At 38.8% G+C, this 23,037-nt stretch overlaps 1 protein-coding gene across 2 annotated transcripts in view; it reads left to right on the top strand.

Moving 5' to 3' along the window:
* Positions 1-23,037, top strand: part of PACRG (parkin coregulated) — a 211,777-nt gene that overhangs the window by 95,651 nt on the left and 93,089 nt on the right. The window contains exons 3-4 of one of the 2 annotated variants that reach the window (XM_081906971.1): positions 3,643-3,814; positions 11,979-12,128. In XM_081906971.1, coding sequence (XP_081763097.1) covers positions 3,643-3,814; positions 11,979-12,128 — 322 coding nt within the window. The remainder of the gene's footprint in view (positions 1-3,642; positions 3,815-11,978; positions 12,129-23,037) is intronic. The other variant, XM_081906972.1, reaches the window with a different exon arrangement.

Below are 23,037 nucleotides of genomic sequence, written 5' to 3'. Positions count from 1 at the left end.
TAAGATTTGCAGCTGGGGGTGAGTGGCTGGCAGTTCCAGAATCTGCCTTCAGAATCTGACAGCCAAGAAGGATTTCAGGTCCTCATCTGCCACAAAGTATGTTATTTGTAGACCTTCACTGACCATGGCCCTTTTCTGTTGCTGCTTAAAAAGAGTCTGCATACCTCTCTCTTTCATGTAAACCATGCTCTATGGCTAGCTTTTAAGGGATTTCTCAGGGGATCTTTAGGAAGATACTGAAAAAGAAATGGAAACCAGCAGAAAAGAGTGACATTTTTTCCTACCGTGAATTCTCACTTTAAAGAAAAAGGCAATGACATATATAATGTGCATTAGCATTCACCTATGAGTAGAGGAAAATACAAGTCATGCTTTTCAATATCATCACATTAGGATCTCTGCCAAGAGAGCAAGGTAATTTTATAAATAATTGCTTAGGGTTTATACAGCTCTATAACATCTTTATACACCCAGTGACCATGCCTTTGTGGTCCCGAGCTGCATATTTCTCTCTGTATATTTCTAGGTACTATGACATATCCATATATACCCTTTGATTCTAGCACAAAATGGGCTTGCATTCTCTTTTCTGGTATTTACTGAGTAGAAATATTTGTTGTTGTTATTGTTTTAAAAAGTTGAGGTGCTAAGGGGTAATAATACAATTTCTCCTATGATACCAATATAAAAAGCCAAATTCGATGTGGCATTTGCATCCTAGAGCAATTCCCATGTGTGCACTCATGTAAAAACAAATGGGTCATTCATGCAATTGGACTGGAGACAGTTCCATCAATGACAAATAGCCAAGAAACTATCTATCAGGAAGGTGCATGAATGACTCATTCCAGTGATATGTATGTACTTGGAAGAATGACCCTGGGGGCTACTCTGAAGATACAAAATGTTGTACTGAAGTTCACTTTATAATAAATATTAAAATTTACACTTATAAAAAAATCACAACAAATGAAATTTACACAAATTCTTCTGTAGCTATTCCAGCTAAATCAGAGGCTCCTGAATCTGCTGCTACCTCAGTCTTGTGGGTGGGTGGTGCTATTTTGGCCATAGCTCCAGAAGCACAGGAAAACTTAATTTGGAAATAAATGATGGTGAGAAAATTCAGAGAAAGGGCAATTGCTGATCTTCTGCTTACTGTTCGGCTTTGTGGTTTATACATTTGTTATATGCATAGTTTGTAGTAACTTTTGTTCTCTTTATGAGAGGGAGTATCTACAGACAGCTGTTAGCAGTGTCTCAGCAGACACGGTTAAGTGCAGCCAAGGATTTTTTTAGTTTTGATTCAAAATAGTTTTTGTGGGAAGAACTGAAAAATGTAGAAGCCTGTTGTGGGTGTTAACAAAAAATCCTATTTATCTTGGCATGTTTGCTTAATAGACACTTTTCAAAGCTAAATGATAAACACAAAAGTAAAAGGTTTCACACTGTGGAATTTAATGCTAAAATATTTCTGGATTCCATGTTGTGGGAGGACATTAAACACTGCGAGATAAAGAACAGTTGGCTTCACACCCGCCCAGCAGATTCTTCAAGAAATCCAATATCATTTAAACCGTTACCAAAGTGGTACCAGTTGCTAGTCGCAACAAACGTTGGGGACAGCTGTATCTTGGAAACACAACTCTCAAAGAGGTTTTGCAAATCTAATCCAAGATTGGCCATTTCTCATGAAAAAGCAAGCTAGTTTAATGTGGGTCAAACCAGGAGAATTATTGACCAACTATGGCTGCAGTCCTACAGTCAGCTGAAGAGCCCTTAGAATGTAGCTGCCATTCAGCTGGATGAGATGAGCTCTGCTTCTGAAATGGCACAAACATCCTTGGAGGTGCCTCCAGTACCACCATGGAAAGCTTGAAGCATAGAAGTACCACCCACGGTTTTCTGTTGCACGGGGACAGAGGTATGCTAGCAATATGCACTCAGTATAAAAAAACAACCACCTTGTCACATTTTGGTTTCCTTTCCTCAGCTGTGCCATGATGCTTTGTAATCATGATTAACTCTGTATAATCATGATTAACTCTGTATAATTTTAGTTTTTATTACTTTATTTTATTTATACACCACCTTTATCTTCCAAGGATCTCAAGGTGGCATACATGGTTCTCTTCTTCCCCATTTCATCCTCACATTGCAATCTTGTGAGGTAGGTTAGGCTAAGAGATGGTGACTGGCTCAAGGTCACCCAGTGAGCTTCACGGATGAGTTGGGATTCAAACCCTGCTCTCCCAAGTCTTAATCCAACACTCTAACCATTACTCCACACTGGCTCCCCCCCCCCAATTTTTCTTCATCTTAGTGTAAAATTATAAAAGCTTTAATTAATAAAAACATTTATGACCCCTCCAACCCTTATTTCCTTGACACCCTCCCAAAGGACCAAGAACTCGATCAACCTTGTAGCTGAGGTAATTTCCCTCCCATTCGTGTCATTGGGTGGGTGGATTTTGATACAGGGGAAATAAAAAGGGGGAAGCTATCCCATTTCTTATCTTGCCACATTGAGCCAACAGGCTTAAGAAATGGTAGTAGCTCTGCCAAGGATTCTCCCCCCCTTACTTCCATGGGATTACTCTGTGTATTAATGAAAACAATAGACAATAATTTGAATTTGATAATAGTTCTGAAGCAATATAGTCTGTTGTAATGAAATAAAGCCAAATTAAACTTGACTTCAAAGTTGTGTTTGATGGACTTGGTTCTCTCACATTGAAACTATTAATCTAGAGGGAGCATTCTTAGATGTCAGCATTATTAAAAATGTGTTCTGCAAGATGCTGGAAAAAAATGGAAGAATGCAGGGTGTGGTTTTTTTTACTTCAATGAATGACTTATCTCATAATTTAAATGTCAGCTTCAATAAAATACATAGTTTATTCCCAATATTTGCATTTATCCTTTCCAAATGAAGGATTGGCATTGGTCTAGACGTTATATCCAATTTCATGTTGCAGAATGTTGCACAGAAAATTTATCCTGACCACAGTTGCTGAATGCACAATCCTAATCATGTCTATGCAGAAATAAGACCTATTGAAGTCATTAGGGCTTGCTCCCATGTAAATGGGGTTAAGATTCCAGCCTAGACCTGTATTATTATTCTAATCATTATGTTTTCAGCTCATTTCTTTATCTGATAACTTTCCAGAGGAGATACAAGATCAAAAATTCAGATGTGTACTTTAAGAGTTACCAAAGTAAGCATCTAAATGTCACTGGTTAAATCTTTTGTTGTTGTGGGCATATCATGAATATTCTTATAGTTATAACTAATTTGGCCTTTCAGTTGTGTCAGACTTGCATTTGATGAATCAGTTACCTGTTAGACTCAACCTTATTCTTCATTGGAAGGATACCTCCATACTGATTCAGAGCCTTTTTCTCTGGATCAGTCATATCAAATAATATTCAGAAATAATAATGTAAAAAAACAAATTTCTAAACATCATTGAATTGAATCCATCATTCTGCAAACATTACACTTGGCCTCTTGCCATATTCTAGTGGACACTAAATTTTGTATTGCTCAATAAAACTGTGTCATGAGTCCTTTGGTTTGCCTGGACATCATGTAGGCTTAATTTAGATTTCTTTTTTCCCCCCTGTGTGCACTTCCAGGTGGAGATAGAGAAGCTGGACTATCATCACTATCTGCCACTGTTTTTCGATGGTCTATGTGAAATGCAATTTCCCTATGAGTTTTTTGCTCGGCAAGGCATCCATGACATGCTGGAGCATGGAGGGAACAAGATCCTTCCTGTCATTCCTCAGCTCATTATCCCAATAAAAAGTAAGTGTGCATATGGAGGAAAGCTAACATTGAAGTTATATATTCAAGCTTTTTGACAAGTTACTAATTAAGCAATAAAGCATGACAGGCTTTCAAGTGGATGATGGCAAATCTGAGTCAATTGTGAGATAGAAGACCAGAAGCCTTTTGCCTTCAATCACACATTTGGTACCTGAATCCCATAAAATTGTTCTGTCTGAATTCCCTGACTCTAATGCTGCTCTTAGTAAATAATAAATTAAATTACCAGATTTCCCTTTTTCTTCTAGTCCCCATCCAGCCATCTTATGAAAAGCACTCAGAAAAGAAAGGTGAAAAAGTATCCCAAAAAAGTTTTTAATGGCTTTATCTTCATTTTCTTTGCTATTTTTAAGCACATTACTCATCTTTATTCCTAAAGTCATGTCTTTTCACATCAGCATGATAATGGCCTGGCTGTATATATTAAACAGATATGTATGAGACTTGGTTCTCTTATGGTTCATCTTCGCATCACCAGTGCAAAGATGGTGTGCCAGTGTGGTGTAGTGGTTAATCTGGTGAATCTGGTGAACCCGGTTCGTGTCCCTGCTCCTCCACATGCAGCTGCTGAGTGACCTTGGGCCAGTCACACTTCTCTGAAGTCTCTCAGCCCCACTCACCTCACAGAGTGTTTGTTGTGGGGGAGGAAGAGAAAGGAGATTGTTAGCCGCTTTGAGACTCCTTAGGGTAGTGATAAAGTGGGATATCAAATCCAAACTCTTCTCCTTCTCCTTCTCCTCCTTCTCCTCCTTCCGTCCTTCCTTCCTCTCTCTCTTAAAGGTGGATTGCAGTTCAGCACTTCCTGGGTTAACTAACCATAGTTTCCAATTACACATGAACCCTGAAACTATAGTTATTAGGATCAGAAGTAACCATGGTTTAAGATCCTGGCTTGTTCCAACCCTAGTAATCATAGTTTTCCAGTTCATCTAATGGGGAATGAGAGTTAATTAAACCAAGAAGTGTAAGTGCTGAGATGAGAACTCAATGAGAACAGAGGACAGGATCACACTTCAAAACGACCTTGACAGATTAGAGAACTGGGCCAAAACAAACAAGATGAATTTTAACAGGGAGAAATGTAAAGTATTGCACTTGGGCAAAAGAAATGAGAGGCACAAATACAAGATGGGTGACACCTGGCTTGAGAGCAGTACATGTGAAAAGGATCTAGGAGTCTTGGTTGACCACAAACTTGACATGAGCCAAGAGTGTGACACGGCAGCTAAAAAAGCCAATTCAATTCTGGGCTGCATCAATAGGATTATAGCATCTAGATCAAGGGAAGTAATAGTGCCACTGTATTCTGCTCTGGTCAGACCTCACCTGGAGTACTGTGTCCAGTTCTGGGCACCACAGTTCAAGGAGGACACTGACAAACTGGAACGTGTCCAGAGGAGGGCAACCAAAATGGTCAAAGGCCTGGAAACGATGCCTTATGAGGAACGGCTAAGGGAGCTGGGCATGTTTAGCCTGGAGAAGAGGAGGTTAAGGTGTGATATGATAGCCATGTTCAAATATATAAAAGGATGTCACATAGAGGAGGGAGAAAGGTTGTTTTCTGCTGCTCCAGAGAAGCGGATACGGAGCAATGGATCCAAACTACAAGAAAGAAGATTCCACCTAAACATTAGGAAGAACTTCCTGACAGTAAGAGCTGTTCGACAGTGGAATTTGCTGCCAAGGAGTGTGGTGGAGTCTCCTTCTTTGGAGGTCTTTAAGCAGAGGCTTGACAAACATATGTCAGGAGTGCTCTGATGGTGTTTCCTGCTTGGCAGGGGGTTGGACTTGATGGCCCTTGTGGTCTCTTCCAACTCTATGATTCTATGATTCTATGACAGTAGGGTATGTATGGTGTGGCAGAGCTCTCCACACTGCTGTTTACATGAATGGGACTGCAAAGGGGTGGTGATGAGATCAGGGTAGTGTTTGTACACTACTGCAAGCATAAGATTGGCAGAAGCAGTTGCACTGGTGCATCTGTGTGGTGCTGACCTCGCTGCTCTACTCCAGACTCTACCTTGAAATGCTACTACCTTGAAATATTTGTGAACTTTGTCCAATATGCATTTTTATCTCATCCATATAATCTGCTGACATAGTACTACTAGGTAAGTCTTTGGAAATCTCTCAAATATCCCTCTCTTTCAGCTCCCTATATCCACAGATAATAACAGTTTCCAAAGTGCTTGTCAAATGTACAAATGTTGCAAAACATTCTTCTGCTGTCAGTTGAAGCTGATGACCATCTGAATATTTTCATCTTTCTCCCCCTCACCCCATTTTGCTCTTCTTGTACCAAGGCTGAATGCAGGGAGACTCCCATCTTCTTCCACCTCACAAATAGGGAACAATAATTGGGTCACCCTCCCCCCCACTACCAAGGGCAGTCTGAGAAAAAACCTATAGAATGAAAGAGCTTCACCCCTTCTGGGCAAGTATCTGAACAAGCCTCCAGTAGCTATAAAGCAGCTGATTCCCATTGGAAGGTTGTTTGAGTGAGGGTGTTTGAGAGTATAGTTATGGAATGAAGATAAACAAGAAAGGAATAACAAAGGATTAATTCAGCTCTTGCAGTTAAAACTTGATAAGACAATTAAACTACACCCAAATGTGATTTAGGCTTCATGTAATCAGCTCACATTGTTTCACATTTTGTAAGACTCCACTGCCTTTCTGGCCTTTCAAAATGCCTTGTAAAAGTATTTTTAGAACACATGAAAACAGCTCAAGAACAGGGAAGAAATTCAGGGGATGGCCTGCAGGGACTGATATATCAAGAAAGGTTAAAATATATAGATTACAGAGTGCAAATGTTAACAGTTTGTAAATGTACTGTCCAGGGAGGTGGATATTTTACTTTATCTTAACTGCTTAAATCAAGACAAGATGCCTTTCTAACAGAATCTAGATTGATCTGGGAATTTCTTGAAATCCAGCTCTCTGTGCCTTTGAGCTTTTCCAGATAAAAGTTGTTTCACACAGGAAGGGCCAGCAGAAGCTACTTTGCTGCTCTAAGTGCCAAAAAAAGTCGCTCCCTTCATGGTTCCTTTATCCCACCCCCCCACCCCCCATTTGAAGCCCTTTTGCACTGCCTCCATTCAGCTAAATGAAGCCAAGTGTTCATATTTGTATAAACAAAGAAATTGTACTGTAATAGATAGACAGACACTTTGGTCCATTCATTTGTGTGGTGAAAGGCAAAAGGACCTGCAACAGGGAAACCTTGGGTGGTGATGGATAGCAACACACAATTGCTTCCACATGTCAGATCTGTTACCCCTGGACTCTACAATGTGTATATATTGGGGTTCCGTTCCCTACTGAGGGATTCACAGAAACCTCAAATTATACTGCCATATACTGCCCTAATTTTTGGGACAATACCTGCATACTTTAAATTCACAGTTGCCATATGTTCATGGGTGTCCTAATATCTTTCCTTCACAATGTACTGTACTTCTCTTGTAGGAGTATTGCATTTCCTCAATACTAACATCATATTTTTCCTAGCTAGTGTGTCCTAATATTGAGCTCCTTAGTTTCATATGGAAAGTGGTTGCATGCTAGAACTATTAAATGGGTGCCCATGACATCACTGTTGAGTGACCAAACTCCTCCTCCCCAATTGTGCCTGAAAAAGTGTGATTTTTTATTTTATTTTACCATTTGGAAGGGTTGATGTCTGCCCAGGAGATCGGAATTGTTATTTTCCTGCAAATGACCCCACAGAACAAGGCAAATTGGTTGTTACAGCATCAAGGAGACCTGGTGAGCAAGTGAAATGAGGACTTTTGAGCCTCTGCCTCCCTTCCATCTCTTGTAGGTTCTACTCACTTTTGGAGAACTCAGGTCTTTTCATAGCCCATTCTCTGGCCTGTTGATGGACATTCCTCCTACCTTCCCTAGTGTCCCACCTGGTACTTCCTTGTGCTGCTGGACTGGTGAGGTTATGTGGGAGCCTGGGAGGCATTTGGTTCCTAAAGTCCAGCAGACCACTGTAATGGTTCGAACTCTGGTTCTAAAAGCCCTGGTGCTGTGCCATCTGGTTCAGTGAGCTCCTGCTTACCTGCTTCATGTTATGTTGTCCTCTGATCACCGCCATCAGACTCCTAGTTCCCTGGTGGCTGCACCACCCAATTCAGTGCTGAGCCATAAAAAAATTGTTTAAGCATTGCTTTTTTCAGTGCTACTACCTGCCAATACAAGCCTCTGATGCTGCTTGGTAAGATTGCAGGGAGCACTAATGTGGTGCATTAGGGCTCCTTGCCCAGGACCCCCTCGAAGCTGGCACTAGAAACTGGTGTGACTTAAAGTGCAACCGTAGATTCTTAATCAATTCCCTATTAAGGAATTCAGGCTCCATTAAAATCAATGGGGTGTTTTTATATATATAAAAAATTTGACCTAGATGACTTATCTTGAAGTAACCATCTCTTTTATCAAAGGTTGTGAAATACTGGAGCCTTGACATTCAATAGCTGAAAAAGTGCATTTGCAATTACCATGTCTAAATTGGATTCTGTAGCTTAGAAAAAGTCACTTCAGCAATTCTTAGTGTTGTAAGAAGCAGAATTTCCTGTTATCATTTCCCATCAAGCATAGCTACTATATGAAGCTACTGTCACAAGTATATTAAACTAATGCTTCTGCACAACCATGTCTGAAGGGTTAATTAAATCCTAGTTCCTCTAACAATTGCCGAAATAGAAACAAAAGGTAGGAAACAACTGTTAAGCATGGAATTTTTTGGAAGGGGCTGGATAATCTTGAAGAAAAGTCTACTATAGAAATGAGGAACAGAAGGAACAAAATTCAGGTGTTAAGAACAACTGGAGATCAAATTAGCAGGGGGAAAAGTTGAACTGGAGAAACATATGGTCATGGAGACTGAATGGAAAGATGGAGCATAATAAATAGAAGCAATCAAACAATTAGCCAAATAGGGGTGTAGCACAGTTTTGTTCCATCAGTGCAATATTCCAAATGAAAATGTTACTCCAGGACTTGCAGGGCGTTGTTTTGAAAATGATGACTGATGTGATAAAAATATTTAATATCAATCCATAGTTTGGTGACGATAATTGTATTGATTCCATATTAATTCAATACTACATAATAGGATGTCCTGTATTAGTCCAGGACTTTATGAAGCTCACTAGCCATCTCTTAACACCACAAAGTTATTGTGAGAATAAATTTTGGGGTAGGGAAAATCCATGTGCTCTGCATCCTGGGTAAAATAATAATCACAATAGTATTTTTTAAAAACCCAACAAACATTCCTATCACTAAAATATCAAAGACAGTATCATAAAGCAAATAGCAACAAATTCATCAAAACAATACAATTCAATAAAGTCATAGTAACTCGTAGTATTGTCAGGATTCTTGCTAATCACATAGAACTTTAATATGGACATTTGAAGAAAAAAATAATTTGATCTGGCATTGTCTATATACTCTATTGACTTCTTTGAGGGAAAGTGAGCCTTCATAAAATTGTTTTCATTAAAAAGATTCCCAGCACCACCACTATCACTGGTGTAATGTTTTACCTTTTTAATGAGATTGTATATTGCAGAACACAGACACATTCTCCGGTGTAAAATTCTGTTTATCGAGGGAAGGTAGCATCATTATTTTTTACAGTATTTGGCATCTTAGAGAGTGACAGATTCCTTCAAGCCATCCAACAACAACAACAAAAAATCTGCTCTGGTTGGTTTCTGTCTCTTTATCCATTAGATGTCAAAACCATTACTCAGGGAAAAGGAAGAATCTTAAATGATCCAGAACAGTTAGAGTTAGAGTATATATACAAGAGAAACTGCTTTTGGTCAGTGACTTACAGCAACAAATAATGAAATATGGGGAGAAGTTAATTTTTTTCCTTTGGCCTGTTAAGAACTGAAAGGTTTGGTACTAAATAGCCCTGTGAAAGGTTATGCACTCAAGCTGTTCCTCTCTGTTAATGTTCTCATATGGCCCTAAGTGGAACATCTGGTCATTTTCGTTTGACAAAACAAGTTACAAGGCATAAATAAGGCTTTGAATTGCCACGGTAATGTATAATTATGTTGAGTAATACATTAACAATGGGACACGGGTGGCTCTGTGGTCTAAACCATTCTTGGGCTTGCCGATCAGAAGGCCGGTGGTTCGAATCCCTTTGACAGGGTGAGCTCCAGTTGCTCTGTCCCAGCTTCTGCCAACCTAGCAGCTTGAAGGCATACCAGTGCAAGTAGATAAATAGGTAACAGTGTGGTGGGAAGGTAAACAGCTTTGGTTTCCGTCACCATGTCCCCTTGCGCCAGAAGCGGCTTAGTCATGCTGGCCACATGACCCAGAAAGCTGTCTGTGGACAAATGCCTGCTCCCTCGGCCTGAAGCGAGATGAGCGCCACTATCCCATAGTTGCCTTTGACTGGACTTTAACCATCCAGGGGTCCTTTACCTTTACCTTTAATACATTAACAGCACAATCCTATGCATTCAGTAGTAAGTCACATTAAGCTGAATGGGGCTTACTCCCAGGTAAGTGGATATGGTTTTGCAAGCTTGTTGTAACTCCTCTCTTGCTCCCATAAGTCAAAATGAAGCTAGGCTTTGACAGGGTTATCTTTACTTAAATCCTTATGTATATTAAATTATTAACACTGGCATTTTTATAATAAATTACTACATTCTCATATAAAATAGTTTCTTAGATAGTGGAGCAGAGAATTTTTTTGTTACTGGGAAAGTGGAGTTTTTTTAACTTCATAAAGAAGTGTATAAAGTGATATTTTAATTGTAAGAAACGGCATGCCAACTGCAGCAGTTCAACCCTTGGAGATTACAGTTGCCTCAAATAAGGAACCTACAAGGGAAATGTCGATCTCAGGTTAGCTAAAGGGTGAACTGATTTTGCCAGGGGGACATCTCCCCTAGTCTGTCCATGCCAGTCTCCCTGGTAATACAACAAAGTTAGAGTCACACCTCTTCCATGCTATCCTGAATAGTTCATGTATCACTCCACATTCTATTTAATAAAGCTGTGAGCTGTTTAATCGTGATTATTGATATTTGCATCTATATTTCTTTCACATGGAAATCATTCTGTATTCATAATATTCAATTTCAACCATATATACATAGCATATCCCTTCTGATTGTCTTTCTGACTGTGACATCTGCAGTGTAAAATTTTCAAATTTAGTTGTTATTTTGAAAAACGATTTCACAATGCTGGGCTTCATAATATGCTAATCCATCAGTATTAGACAGTCCTCCATAACTGCACAAGTGGGCTTAAAAATTCTGCTACAACTTTGCAAAAATGTGAATGCATGATAAACATTTAAACCTACAGTATTTAACATTTGTTCCAAGGCTGCATCATTTTGGAGGAGGAGGCCAATAACTTAGATAATTTGTATTCAAATTACACATTTGAAAATATAATTGACTTTTAAGACAAGGGAGAATACAACATTCTTCCTTTAAAAATAAAACATAAAACAAGTGAATGGAGACAAAAGGTATTATTGAAAGCCATAGCAAAATTCAGCTGCTTAAAACTACACAAAAATTTCTCAAGTAGGCAAGAATCCTTATTCTTTATCAGATTGTTTGTCTTTTAAAAGAAGCCTACAAGCTTTTCTCTGTAAACATTTGTCTCATTGTGCTGGTTCTTCAAATACTAAGAATTGTTAATTGAAATGAATAAAGCGATTGCTAAGCAAGCAGATACAAACAGGCTAATTGTTGCATTAGAATGTCTCTATTGTCAACATTTGCGGGTTGCCTTCGCGGTTCCATTAGTCCCAGTGGTACTTACTGATAGCTTTTTTTCTTTCTTTCTTTTTTGGAAACAGTAACATAGGCAGCAAGGAGGAATAATGAGCTGCCTTCTTGGGGTTAGTGAGGAGTCAGCACAAATTGTGGGAACAAATAACAGTCAGACAAGGCAGTGTTTTATAACATTGGGGCTGCAATCCATCTTTGGGTTCCTTCAAAGCTGGGCTAATAAAGGCCCACTTACAATCCCCAGCAGAGTACAGTTTAATTAAATTTGTCCATTAGAGGATTTCTCCCCCTCCCTTGTACATTCCTGAAATTAATTCTTCTGTTTTCTGCTTGTCTCTTTTCCTTTATCAAAGATGCGCTGAACCTTCGAAACCGACAGGTCATCTGCATCACGCTCAAAGTTCTCCAGCACCTGGTTGTGTCAGCTGACATGGTGGGGGAAGCCTTAGTGCCCTATTATCGACAGATTCTCCCCATTTTAAACATCTTTAAGAATATGAATGGTGAGTGATCCTAGCAGTTACCGCACCTAGCAAGTCCTCCAGCCAGGAGGGGCTTGAGGCAGGGTTAATTAACAGCACAGTTAGATTTTACTACTGCATATAAACTCAGATACATTTGGCACCCTCTCCTGTTATTCTCCAGGGATGGAGCAAAATTAACAACTTCATTTATTACTTCTTACTGGTAGAGCTTATTCAACACATTACAGAAGCACTGGAGCAGCTCTGTAATCTACCAATAATTAATTTGTAAAGTTTTGTAGCACTCTTTTAATTCATTAATAGATTATACACAACCCTGCACTGCTTTCACCTGACAAGTTAAGACTCTACCTCTTGATCCTTCTCAGAACTTTTCTAATTGGTAAAGTTTGGTGTCATTATTTCCTGCCTTGGTACCCAATATAAGTAAAGTTTTAAACTGATTTATTCAGTTTGAAAGGTAATTTAGTTTTAAAGGAATTTGTTATTCCAAATTCTTTATATTCCTGTTGTTATAAAGTTGGTCTAGCTAAGCTATGTAGTCTTGCTGTTGAGCAGTTTAAATATTTCAGTAGGGAAGTATTTTTACTTCATTTTATGTCTTTAAAAATGAAGTTTACTTAATGAAGAATTAGTGTATAAACTCTGCATGCCACAACCAAGCTGCCATTCTTCTTAAAAACCACTTGATGTATTGTTGGACTGGTCACTTTTAAGTAATTACCTTAACATTTTGTTCTATTATTTTAGTATAGCAATGCAGATGAAACCAACTGGGTTTGCTGGAAGCCAGGCTAATTAAGATAATACAATTTGCGAGATGTCAAAAATAAGAAATAAAAATCTGGTATTTCAGAAACATATTCACAAGCCTTACCTTTCACTCACATTGCCACCCTATGCATAATCTTATTTAGTTTGTAACTTACTTCACGGCCCATAAAGTTTAGGTGATACAGCAACAGTAGTTGTTACTTGGGGAGGAAAGGGCTATTAAATGAGTTGGGGACTTTTGGTCGATGCAAATTGTGTATTGTTAGCCAATTAACCATTAAAATGTTATCTGATGTGGCTAGAAGAATGGGAATGAACAGCATCAAGGTAATAATAATATTTTTATTATTTATACCCCACCCATCTAACTGTGTTGTCGTAGGCCCTCTGGGCGGTATGGAGAATTGTGGAACATCGACGAAATGTGACAGTTCATTGCTCTGACATACATGGAATTCCAGAGCAAGCAGGTTTCTCTCCATTCTCTTGAATGGATGCAACCACTTTCTGTGTCCATCTCTTTTCATGTTTGGTGCGGCCCCTTCTCTTGAGAAAGCGAAATACAAAGCAAATTAAAAGTTTAAAGTAAATAGGGGTTACCCAGTAGAACCTCCCCCCCCTTAAGTCTGGGGCTATTCTCTCCAGAATCATATTAAGAACTCATCTAAGGAGAGGGAAGAATTGAATCAAACTGGTTTTCTTGTAGCTTTTAACATTATAAAATTATGCTTTAAATAGACGGAGGACCATGTAAAAGTAAATTACACTTCTACACTGGTCAGATGATTAGAATTATGAATAAAATTTTTGAGGCAATAAGCTTTTATAATTGCTGTACCAGTGCTATTTTGCTACAAAAAGAGGTGCTGAAACTCATGAGCGCCTCCCTTTTTCTCGTATAATGGCAATGGCACCTACCTGAGAGGTGCTGAAACTGAGTTCTGGTGAGTGCCGGCTGAAAAAGAAAGCCCTGGCTATAGGTCTGTTGAAGTTGCACTGCCATATTTTCTGGTATCTGTTTTTTTTTCTTATTCATTGAGAACCCAATAGTTAAATATTTCTGGAGATTAAAAAATAAGAAAAATATAATGTCTGTGACATGGCTTAGGTCTTTTGTCAAACCTGTGACACAACTTGAATCTATTACCACCTGGAACTCAATACAGTACCAAAATTTGGTGTTTCTTTACAAGGTGCATTTTAAAACAAATCAATGGAAGAAAAAAACCAATTTTTTAGTATTTGAAAGTGTTTTATTTTTGTTGTTAAAATAATGAACCCTTATCGTGCAGTTCATATTATAAATGGAGTTTTGTGAAGGTGCCTGAGGTAAATAAATGCTTAAAAGAATTAGGAATGCATTTTATGCTTTTTAGTGAGAAGACAGAATTTATGATGCAGGAGGACCAAAGGGAATCTTCAAAGCTTAGCACTGTCATGTGTTGTATTCTATGGATATTATATAAAGCATAGGAAGTGGAAATTAGTTTGATAAGTGTTAGACAGTTGTATCAAGTAAATGCTTTTTGCATAACATAGTCAGGTAAATGGAAATGCCATTGATCTGCTTTAACAACTATTATATGCTGTCAAGTGAAAACGACTGTAATGGCTTATATGCATTATAAAGTAAAAACATTTTCATGTCATCAATTTATCTTATTCAGTAGTGATCAATAACTGTTTGTGAAATGCTGTGCAGATTAAACAGCCCAGAATATTTTGAAACAAAACCCTGTCGACCTCTGCAGCATACAGAGTAAAGGCACAGATTTAAAATGTATTAAATTAAGTTAATCATTTTGATATCTGTAAGCCCTGATATGCTAAAAGTTAAAGCGTTAAAAGCTTCTTTTGTAATAGAAGGCCATCATTGTTGGTCAATAAAATGTTGACCCATTGAAATTAATGAACCTAACTTAGTCATGTTACTTCATTTCACTGGGTCTATTCTGAGTAAAAGTGAGTAAAACCATCCCATGAAAAGACATTAACTTCTGGAATCAGAACTTTGAACATATGCAATACTTCCTGACAGTTTATCTATAGATTAGTGGGGAACCACTAGAGTTAACTATAAGACTTGTAATCACAGTTGTGCAATACAAACTTACTTTGCGTATTAAGTGTTAACTGGAACACTCATGGAATCTTAAGTCTAGTCACTAACTGTCTGGATTTAAACACATTAAAGTAAGTCACACACAACTCAATAATCTAGTTAAGGCCATCTGCTGCCTACTGAAATCCTGCCTAAATCAGTGGAATTAGTATTCTAGTGTTAGTAGTTTGTAGTCTAAAGGTATCTGACAGTACTATTTTATGAGGTAGCATTATCTGAACACAAGATTCCTTCATTTTCAGCTAATCCCGCCCCCATAGGACACAGCCCACAATTTTTAGCCCCCTGACCTTCTGGAGGGACTTTTCAGCAGTTGCAAGGGCCAAAAAGCGGCGGGGGAGGGGGGGATATCTACTATGTGAGTTTATCTTCTGCTCATGCAATGTTGGATTCCACTCCCTAATATAGGGGTAGTCAATGTGGTGCACTTCATAAATATTGGACTGCAGCTGTAATCAGTTCTGACCATTAGCCATAGTGGTTTGGGCTCATGGGAGTTCAAAACATATGGAAGGCACCATATTTGCTATCCCTGCCATAATACTTAGCAGCCACCACTAGGTTACTGCAATGCATTATATGTGGGGCTGCCTTTGAAGACAATTTGGAAACTGCAGCTGGTGCAGAATTTGGTGGCCAGGTTGCTCACTGATGCAAGACGGTCTAAGCACATATAACACCAATCCTGACCTGATTGCACTGGCTACCAATTATTTTTGGGTTCAATTCAGTGCTGGTTTTGTCCTATATAGTATCATGCATCTCAGAGCCCCAGTACTTCAGCTTAGGAAGCTGTCTTATCCTGAGTCAGACCATTGGGTCCATCTGACTCAGTATTGTCTACACTGACTGGCAGCAGCCCTCCAGGGTCTCAAGCAGGGTTCTTTCCTAGACCCACCTAGAGATGCCAGGGGTTGGGACCTCCTGCATGCAAGCAGATGCTCTACCATTGAGCTACAGCCCTTTCCCAAGGACTGTCTCTCTCCATAGGAACTGACCCAGGCTCTTCTCCATGTGTGCCCACCACAGGAGGTCTGGAGAGGGGAAACATAAGAATGGGCCTTTTCAGTGGTGGGTCACCACTTGTAAAAATGTTTTCCTCTAGGGGGCTTGCCTAGTGCCATCCTTGTCATGTTTCGGGTGCCAGGCGAAAACTTTCCTTTCATTTATTCTTAAATATTATTTATTTCCTTTGGATATAAGACATGCAACAGCTACATAAAATGAGAATTAAAATAAAACAACAGTATATGCTCAGATAAACCTTTCTAAATATATTAACGAAGTTTTTTGTGTGTATATATGTATATGTGTGTGTGTATAAACAGATTTGAAATGATGTATAATAATGTGCATGCTTAGATTGCTGACCATTTGTAAAAGGTATTTTGTGTTTTAAAAACACATTTCCTTTTTACCTGCACTTTTGGCCCTTAGTTTTCTGTGTTTTAAAGAATTTTGGATCCATGCCATCATCTGATAGATAGATGGGTGTGGTTTGGGGAAAAGACCTGGTGGGTCAAATTGGACCTGCTTGCAGGCCAAGACTGGTCTACAGGCCAGAGATTCTCCATCCTTGGTTCCACTGTAGCTGTAACATGAAAGCTCTGCCAAAGTTACAAGCATTTTCTATGGCTGATTAAGTGACAGCTTTATTTACATTCCAATCCTATGCATGTCTAGTCAGAGGAAAGTCCTATTGCTTTCAATGAGGCTTACTCCTAGATAAGTACGGATAGGATTGCAGCCTTCATCAGCTTTCCTAACCATCTGTATTTGGGCTTTTATAACATACCGTCTAACACATTTGAGAAACTATAACACTTCCTATTTATTATTGCTGTATAATTTGTAATTACTGTCTTAATTTCTTAGATGGAAATGCAGTATTAGACTGTGTGAAATAGAACTGACTCAGCAGTGATTAATTAAAAGTTATTAATACTTAGCAGTTCCTTCTGATGTGTTAATAGCCTAATTAGTTCAGCATCTTAAATGACTGAAAAAAGAAAATAGAAGATTCACCAAGTCAGATGATGTGCTCCATTTTGACAAATGTAACAACATCAAGGCATTTAATATCCACTCAATATAATGATATATAGTGGATATAAAACACTATATGGCCAGACGAGAATCCTGAATTCTGCTTCCTTTAAAAACAAGTCATGTTTTAAAAACTGGCCAAATAAAGTATACATCAGATAAAATGTAATTACACAATCCCTAAGTATTCTGGGACTACCCAGAAGTCCAGAAAAGTGAATGCAATGCTATGTAGTACATGAAACATGGTACTGTAGTCAAAACAAACAGCTCCATGTTGAACACTCCTCAAGTGGTACAACCTAAATGTTTAGATATTATTACACTACGTATTTTTTTCTTACTCCTGTTCATTGGTTGCTGCTGTGAGAGGTAAAGAACTACTCAGCACAATGATGTAAGGTCACATAACGGAGGAGGAAACTCAACAAGGTTTTACTGTTTTTGGTGGCAGTGCCATTTTTAATAGAATGTAGCTCTGCCCTCCTTTCCAGAACTTTTTCCGGTCAGCACTGGGTCTGAAAACTGTACTTGTGCTGTTGATTGTTTTTCTAATAGGGATCAAAAGAGTCACTGGTGCTCCCTGAACTTGTTAGATATGTTGTTGGCCTCTTACCATGCTTGCTTGAGGACATGCATCAGAATCTACCTCTGAATTGAAGGAGTCCCTCAGAAATAACAATTGACTGAGGAAATTAGTAGTCTGATGCTGAGATAACCTCTTCCAGCTTCAGGTTCTGACTTTATTAATGCTGGGGACCAGACTACTTGCTGTTCAGTAGAGTTGGCTCAGCAAAGCAAATTTGCTAAATTAAAAACACTTGCTTTTATGTACACTTGCTTTTATGTACAGTCCTAGGTGTGGGGCAAGTAAGAGATGATTCTGTTTTAGTATTGTTCATTGCTGTGTTTCTTAGGAGACAATTTGCCTCTGGTTATTTTAAGAATGTTCTATACTTGGAATAGGCTGGCACATTTTTCTTAGGACTCCTTTTGGAAAGCAGGTTAAGTGATTTACAGGAAGTTATGTTTATTTTCAGAATGGTTCTTCACTTCTGTTGCATGTTTGTAAACAAATATGTTACATCTCAAGGGGACATATGGTTTAAAATTTGTTTCACTACTTAAAGTGACATATTTCTATGTTAAATGTGCAGCAAAAAGTTGTCTAATGATTCAAATGGGTTGTATTTATTTGTCACACATATTTTGAATTAATGTACTCAATTAAAATTCTATTCTAGGGAGAATATTTCTGTGAAAGACAGTGCAAAATTGCTATGCTCTGAAAAATTGGTTTTGCTGTACCTGGCTTTCAGATTTTACAGAACAAAAATGAGAACAGATTCTAAAAGCTGTGGAACATCAAGGGAGGAACATGCCCCACCTCTCCCCATTTCCAGTTCCATGTTACAGACAGTCTTTAAATTTTGTCATAGCTGTTCACATTGACAGTACATATAACTAGTATATCCCTTCTATAACTCCAGATGCTGCTAGATTTTTCATGCTGAGCTGACCTCACTTTCTCCAGTGAAGTCATGGCTGCCAATGGGGACATGAATAAAGATGCTTTGAACATTTAACAGAACTGGAAACAAAGGGTACTTTCTCTCTCTTGCTTCCAGGTTGTGTGTGAAGGGAATCACTCACTTTCTGCACAGGGAGACACTCCTGTCCTTGTTTTTATCATGTATCCAAGGTGGCCCCAGGACTGTGTGTACTGAGTGGTATATCATCTGTATTCTCAGTGGAATAAGCGACCAAACACTTTAGAGAACCTAAATGGTTCCATACCCTTGTTACTGCACTTCACTCATGAAAGGGAGTGGCCAGTGCTGTGGTCTAAACCACTGAGCCTCTTGGGCTTGCTGATTGGAAGGTCAGTGGTTCGAATTCACATGATGGGGTGAGCTCCTATTGCTCTGTCCCAGCTTCTGCCAACCTAGCAGTTCAAAAGCACACCAGTGCAAGTAGATAAATACGGTAGGTCCCACTGCGTTGGGAAGGTAAATGGCGTTTCCATGTGCTCTGGCTTCCATCATGGTGTTTTGTTGTGCCAGAAACGGTTTAGTCATGCTGGCAACATTACCCGGAAAGCTAACCCACATTACGCCTGCTCCCTCAGCTTAAAAAGCGAGATGAGCACCGCACCTCATAGTTGCCTTTGCCTGGACCTAACCGTCCAGGGGTCCTTTACCTTTACCTTTATTCCACTTGTTACATTGTTTTAACCTGGCATAACATTTTGTTTATTGCTTTGTTTCTGATTGGTATTCCAACACATGTATGAAACATATGCCCTTTAAAGCATATTACGCTCTTGTTCACCTCATGTGCTTTCTATCCTTTGCCTTTGTTTTACACCCACACACCCACATACACATAGTACATTTGTGCTTACTGCAATTTTCACTGGCTGATATACTGCTGGAGTTAACCACATGACACATGCAGCCCCTTGTTGACCTATGTGTGAAAATTCTGATGTATCGTCGAACCATACCACTAAATCAGCAAGTGCACTGCATAAACTATTTATGACTGAAACCTCACCTGGTGATCCATGTACCCAGGTCAACAGTTTATGGGTGAAATAAAGCATATTTCTGGTTTGCAGACACAAGTGATGGAGAAATTACTATATCCCTTGCTAATCTTGTCCCATGGTCAATTGCCTTCACTGCTGGAAGAAAAATACAACATTCTGTAATTTCCTGTCATGTTGCCTTTCTTTTATTTTCCAATACTGAATTTTGTTGTTCCAGCTCTATTAGACTGAAGAAACTGCTGCTATCAGGCAATTCTTTCCCCCCATTATCGGCACTTAAGGACCATAATTATTTTTTCTTGTTACATTTTGCTTTGATAAAACATCATTTTGCTAAACAGTTACATTACAAGTAAGTGTGCTTTACAAGTGATATGTGTACAAGCGTTGCATAGTTGATGGGCTGATGGAATATAATGACAGTTATTTATAAACCAACATTTTAGATCAATGATTGTGGAAATTTCCCCCATTTCTTGGGAAAAGAAAATTAGCAAGAACCACTGAGTCCCAATTTGAGTTCAGAAGAGCTCTGTTCATTTATATACAGCACCAAGATAGCATTAAAGAGAAGTTTACATTAGAGTAAAACAACACACATGCTACCCAAACCTGGAGCAATGGCTTAGACATGTTTCTATGATAGAGAAAGGGTGGGGGTGGGCAGAAACATTACTGTTGCAGTATATGTACTTCAGGAAGGTGATCGGGGGCGGGGGGGAGTTTGACCTCTCAACTTAAGTATTCTTGGCAGATGTGAACTATCTGGGTTTAGATTCTGACTAAACATATGTGAAAAACTTCTGACAATAAGAGCTGTTCACCAATGAAACAGTCTCCCTTGGGAGGTTGTGGACTCTCCTTCCTTGGAGGTTTTTAAGCAGAAGTTGGATGTCCATCTGCCATGGATGCTTTAACTGAGATTTCTGCATTGCAGGACATTGGACCAATGACCCTTAGGGTCCCTTCCAACTCTATGCTTCTGTGATCATGGCACTGAATCAGTCTGGTTACTCTGATGCATAACCTTTATCAGGAGAGAGACAGGAGACGTATAACCCTGTTGGTTCTCCTTCATCTCTCATTGGTGTTTTGTACCATTGACCATGTTATCCTTCTATATCACCTTCAGGGAATCTGAGTTGAGGATACTGTTTTACAGTGGTTTGGCTCCTGTTCCCTAAGCCATTTCAGAGAATAGTGTTTGGTGATGATTCATCAGTCCCTTATCCCCAATACTATTCAATATCTATATCCTCTGATGGGAACATGCGCTCAGTTCCTGCTTTGAGGGCATGACTTCTTCAGCAAGACTTGTTCTGCTTGGTGATTCTATCTTTAACAATGCTTTTCTCACAGACATTAAGCTAACCAGTCTGTAATTCCCTGAATCCCCTTTGGATCTCTTCTTTGGATGTTGTTTAGTGTTTCATTGGTCACTTTCAGTCCTTAGATACTAAATAAGGAACTTGGGGACTTATTTTGTTATATCATCAGCATTTTCTCATCTGAATTCTTTAAAAACTCTTGAATGGTTGACATAAGGACCGAGTGATTTGTCATTTTTAACTTGTTAATAAGGGCTAGAACTTCATCACTTGTCACCACTGTTTGCCTCAGTTTGTTACATTCTCTTCCTGTGAACGTTCGTTCAAGCACAGAAATCTACCCTACATCTACATTTTGCTGTGAAGCTGTTCTTGTTTTGATATATAACACTCTAGATGGCTGGAGACCCAGATGCCTGTGAAGCCTCTAGCTTCCTTATACACCTGCCCAGACTTTATGATCATCAGGGGACATCATTATCACTTCTCATGGTGTCACAATCTTCTTGAGATACAGATTGTGGTGACATGTGAGGGGACATTCTCAGTTGTGGCACCTCTACTCTGGAATTCCTTCCCCTCTCAGGTGCAAAATGTTAATTGTATGAACCAATGTCATACCTATATTCACCAGTATTGGAATATTTCCTCTACATTGTCTAGTTAAATTAAATGATGGTAAACATAAAAGTGCACCTGGCTGTCTTGATTTTCGGAAAGGTTAATATAGAACAGTCTTTGCCCGCACAGCAGGTCATGTATAGTTTTGTTAAGGATCTAATACATCTCTTTATTCCCATCTGCTGTTATCCTCTACTCTGAAATTAAACTGATCATAAAATGGCTATTCAATATCTATTAAAACTTTTACATGCTTATGGCCTTTGATTATTACCTCCCAAGGTAGCCTACATCACCATAATGCTGGCCTTCAATTTAATGCTTTGTTAGTAAATGCTGTATAAGCTGTTCTTTACTAGGATACTGCAATCCTTTGTGCTGCTTAGTTATTTCTCACAAGATTTGACTCAATTGTAATTTATTGCCACACAAAATTTACACAGTTATACACTTTGTATCAGTAATTGCAGGGTGAGTCCTTTAAAAGAGGCCCCATGGATACAGAGTACACATGTCCCACGGGGCCTCTTTTAAAAGATTCACCCTGTATATTATTATTGTATTTTGTATGTTTATTATTTTATGGGAACTGCTTCAATACTTTGACTTGAAGTGATATGTATATCCAGATAAATAATATCTTAAGTGCTGAGGCCTTAGCCCATCAGAATTCACATGGTCAGTGGTGTGTTCCATGGTGAAACCACTGTAAGAATGAGACATTTAAAATTAGCCATTTACCACATAGACTTTTCATGTGTCCTTTGCAGAGGACCATCCACTATCTTTTTCCACCTCTAGAAAACAAGCTCCCCACTGCTTTGCCGCTTCTCCTCTCAGTAAGTGGGAGCAACATGTCATGTTGGGAAACCAGAAGAGCACTGCTGTACCTGCCCTGCTTGCTACTGGATCATCAATGGGTATTTAGCACTATTATGACATGGTTTTTAAGTGAATCAAGCCATAGAGGTCCGTTTTTTTTAAGTTCATGTCAATCACAGTAAAAATAAGCAATTTCATCCCACAGTTATGGCCTTCCTCCACTTATATTTTCTTAGATTATGGCCATGTTGTACTTTTCTGAGGGGAGAAAAACAAATTTAATGTTTGTTGTAACTTGAAATATTGCTATAAAATGGTTGGCCTAATGCGGGAATTGTGTGTCATGTGTGAATGTAATTGCCAGTACTACCACTTTTTAGAAGTGCCATAATGGCAGAATTAACTACTATATGTTTGGTAGGATTAACTTCTAATTCAGGGTGGTACCTGACTTAAGTCATACTCAAAGTAGATCCATTAAAACAGTGGACCAAGTTAATCATGACAAACTTGTTCATTGATTTCAGTGGATTTACTATGACTCAGTTGAATATAACATTCATAGTTATTTTGTGATAGAGTGATATATACACACACCCTACTGGGTTAGTAATTTGAACCTTTGATCTTATTTGCTGAAAAAATCATTTTAGTTTAGAAAAC

Source organism: Podarcis melisellensis, assembly GCF_964234715.1.
Source record: "Podarcis melisellensis genome assembly, chromosome: 3".
Lineage (NCBI taxonomy): Eukaryota > Metazoa > Chordata > Lepidosauria > Squamata > Lacertidae > Podarcis > Podarcis melisellensis.
The sequence above is the reverse complement of the archived record's forward strand: the minus strand, read 5'-3'. Positions and strand labels throughout refer to the sequence as shown.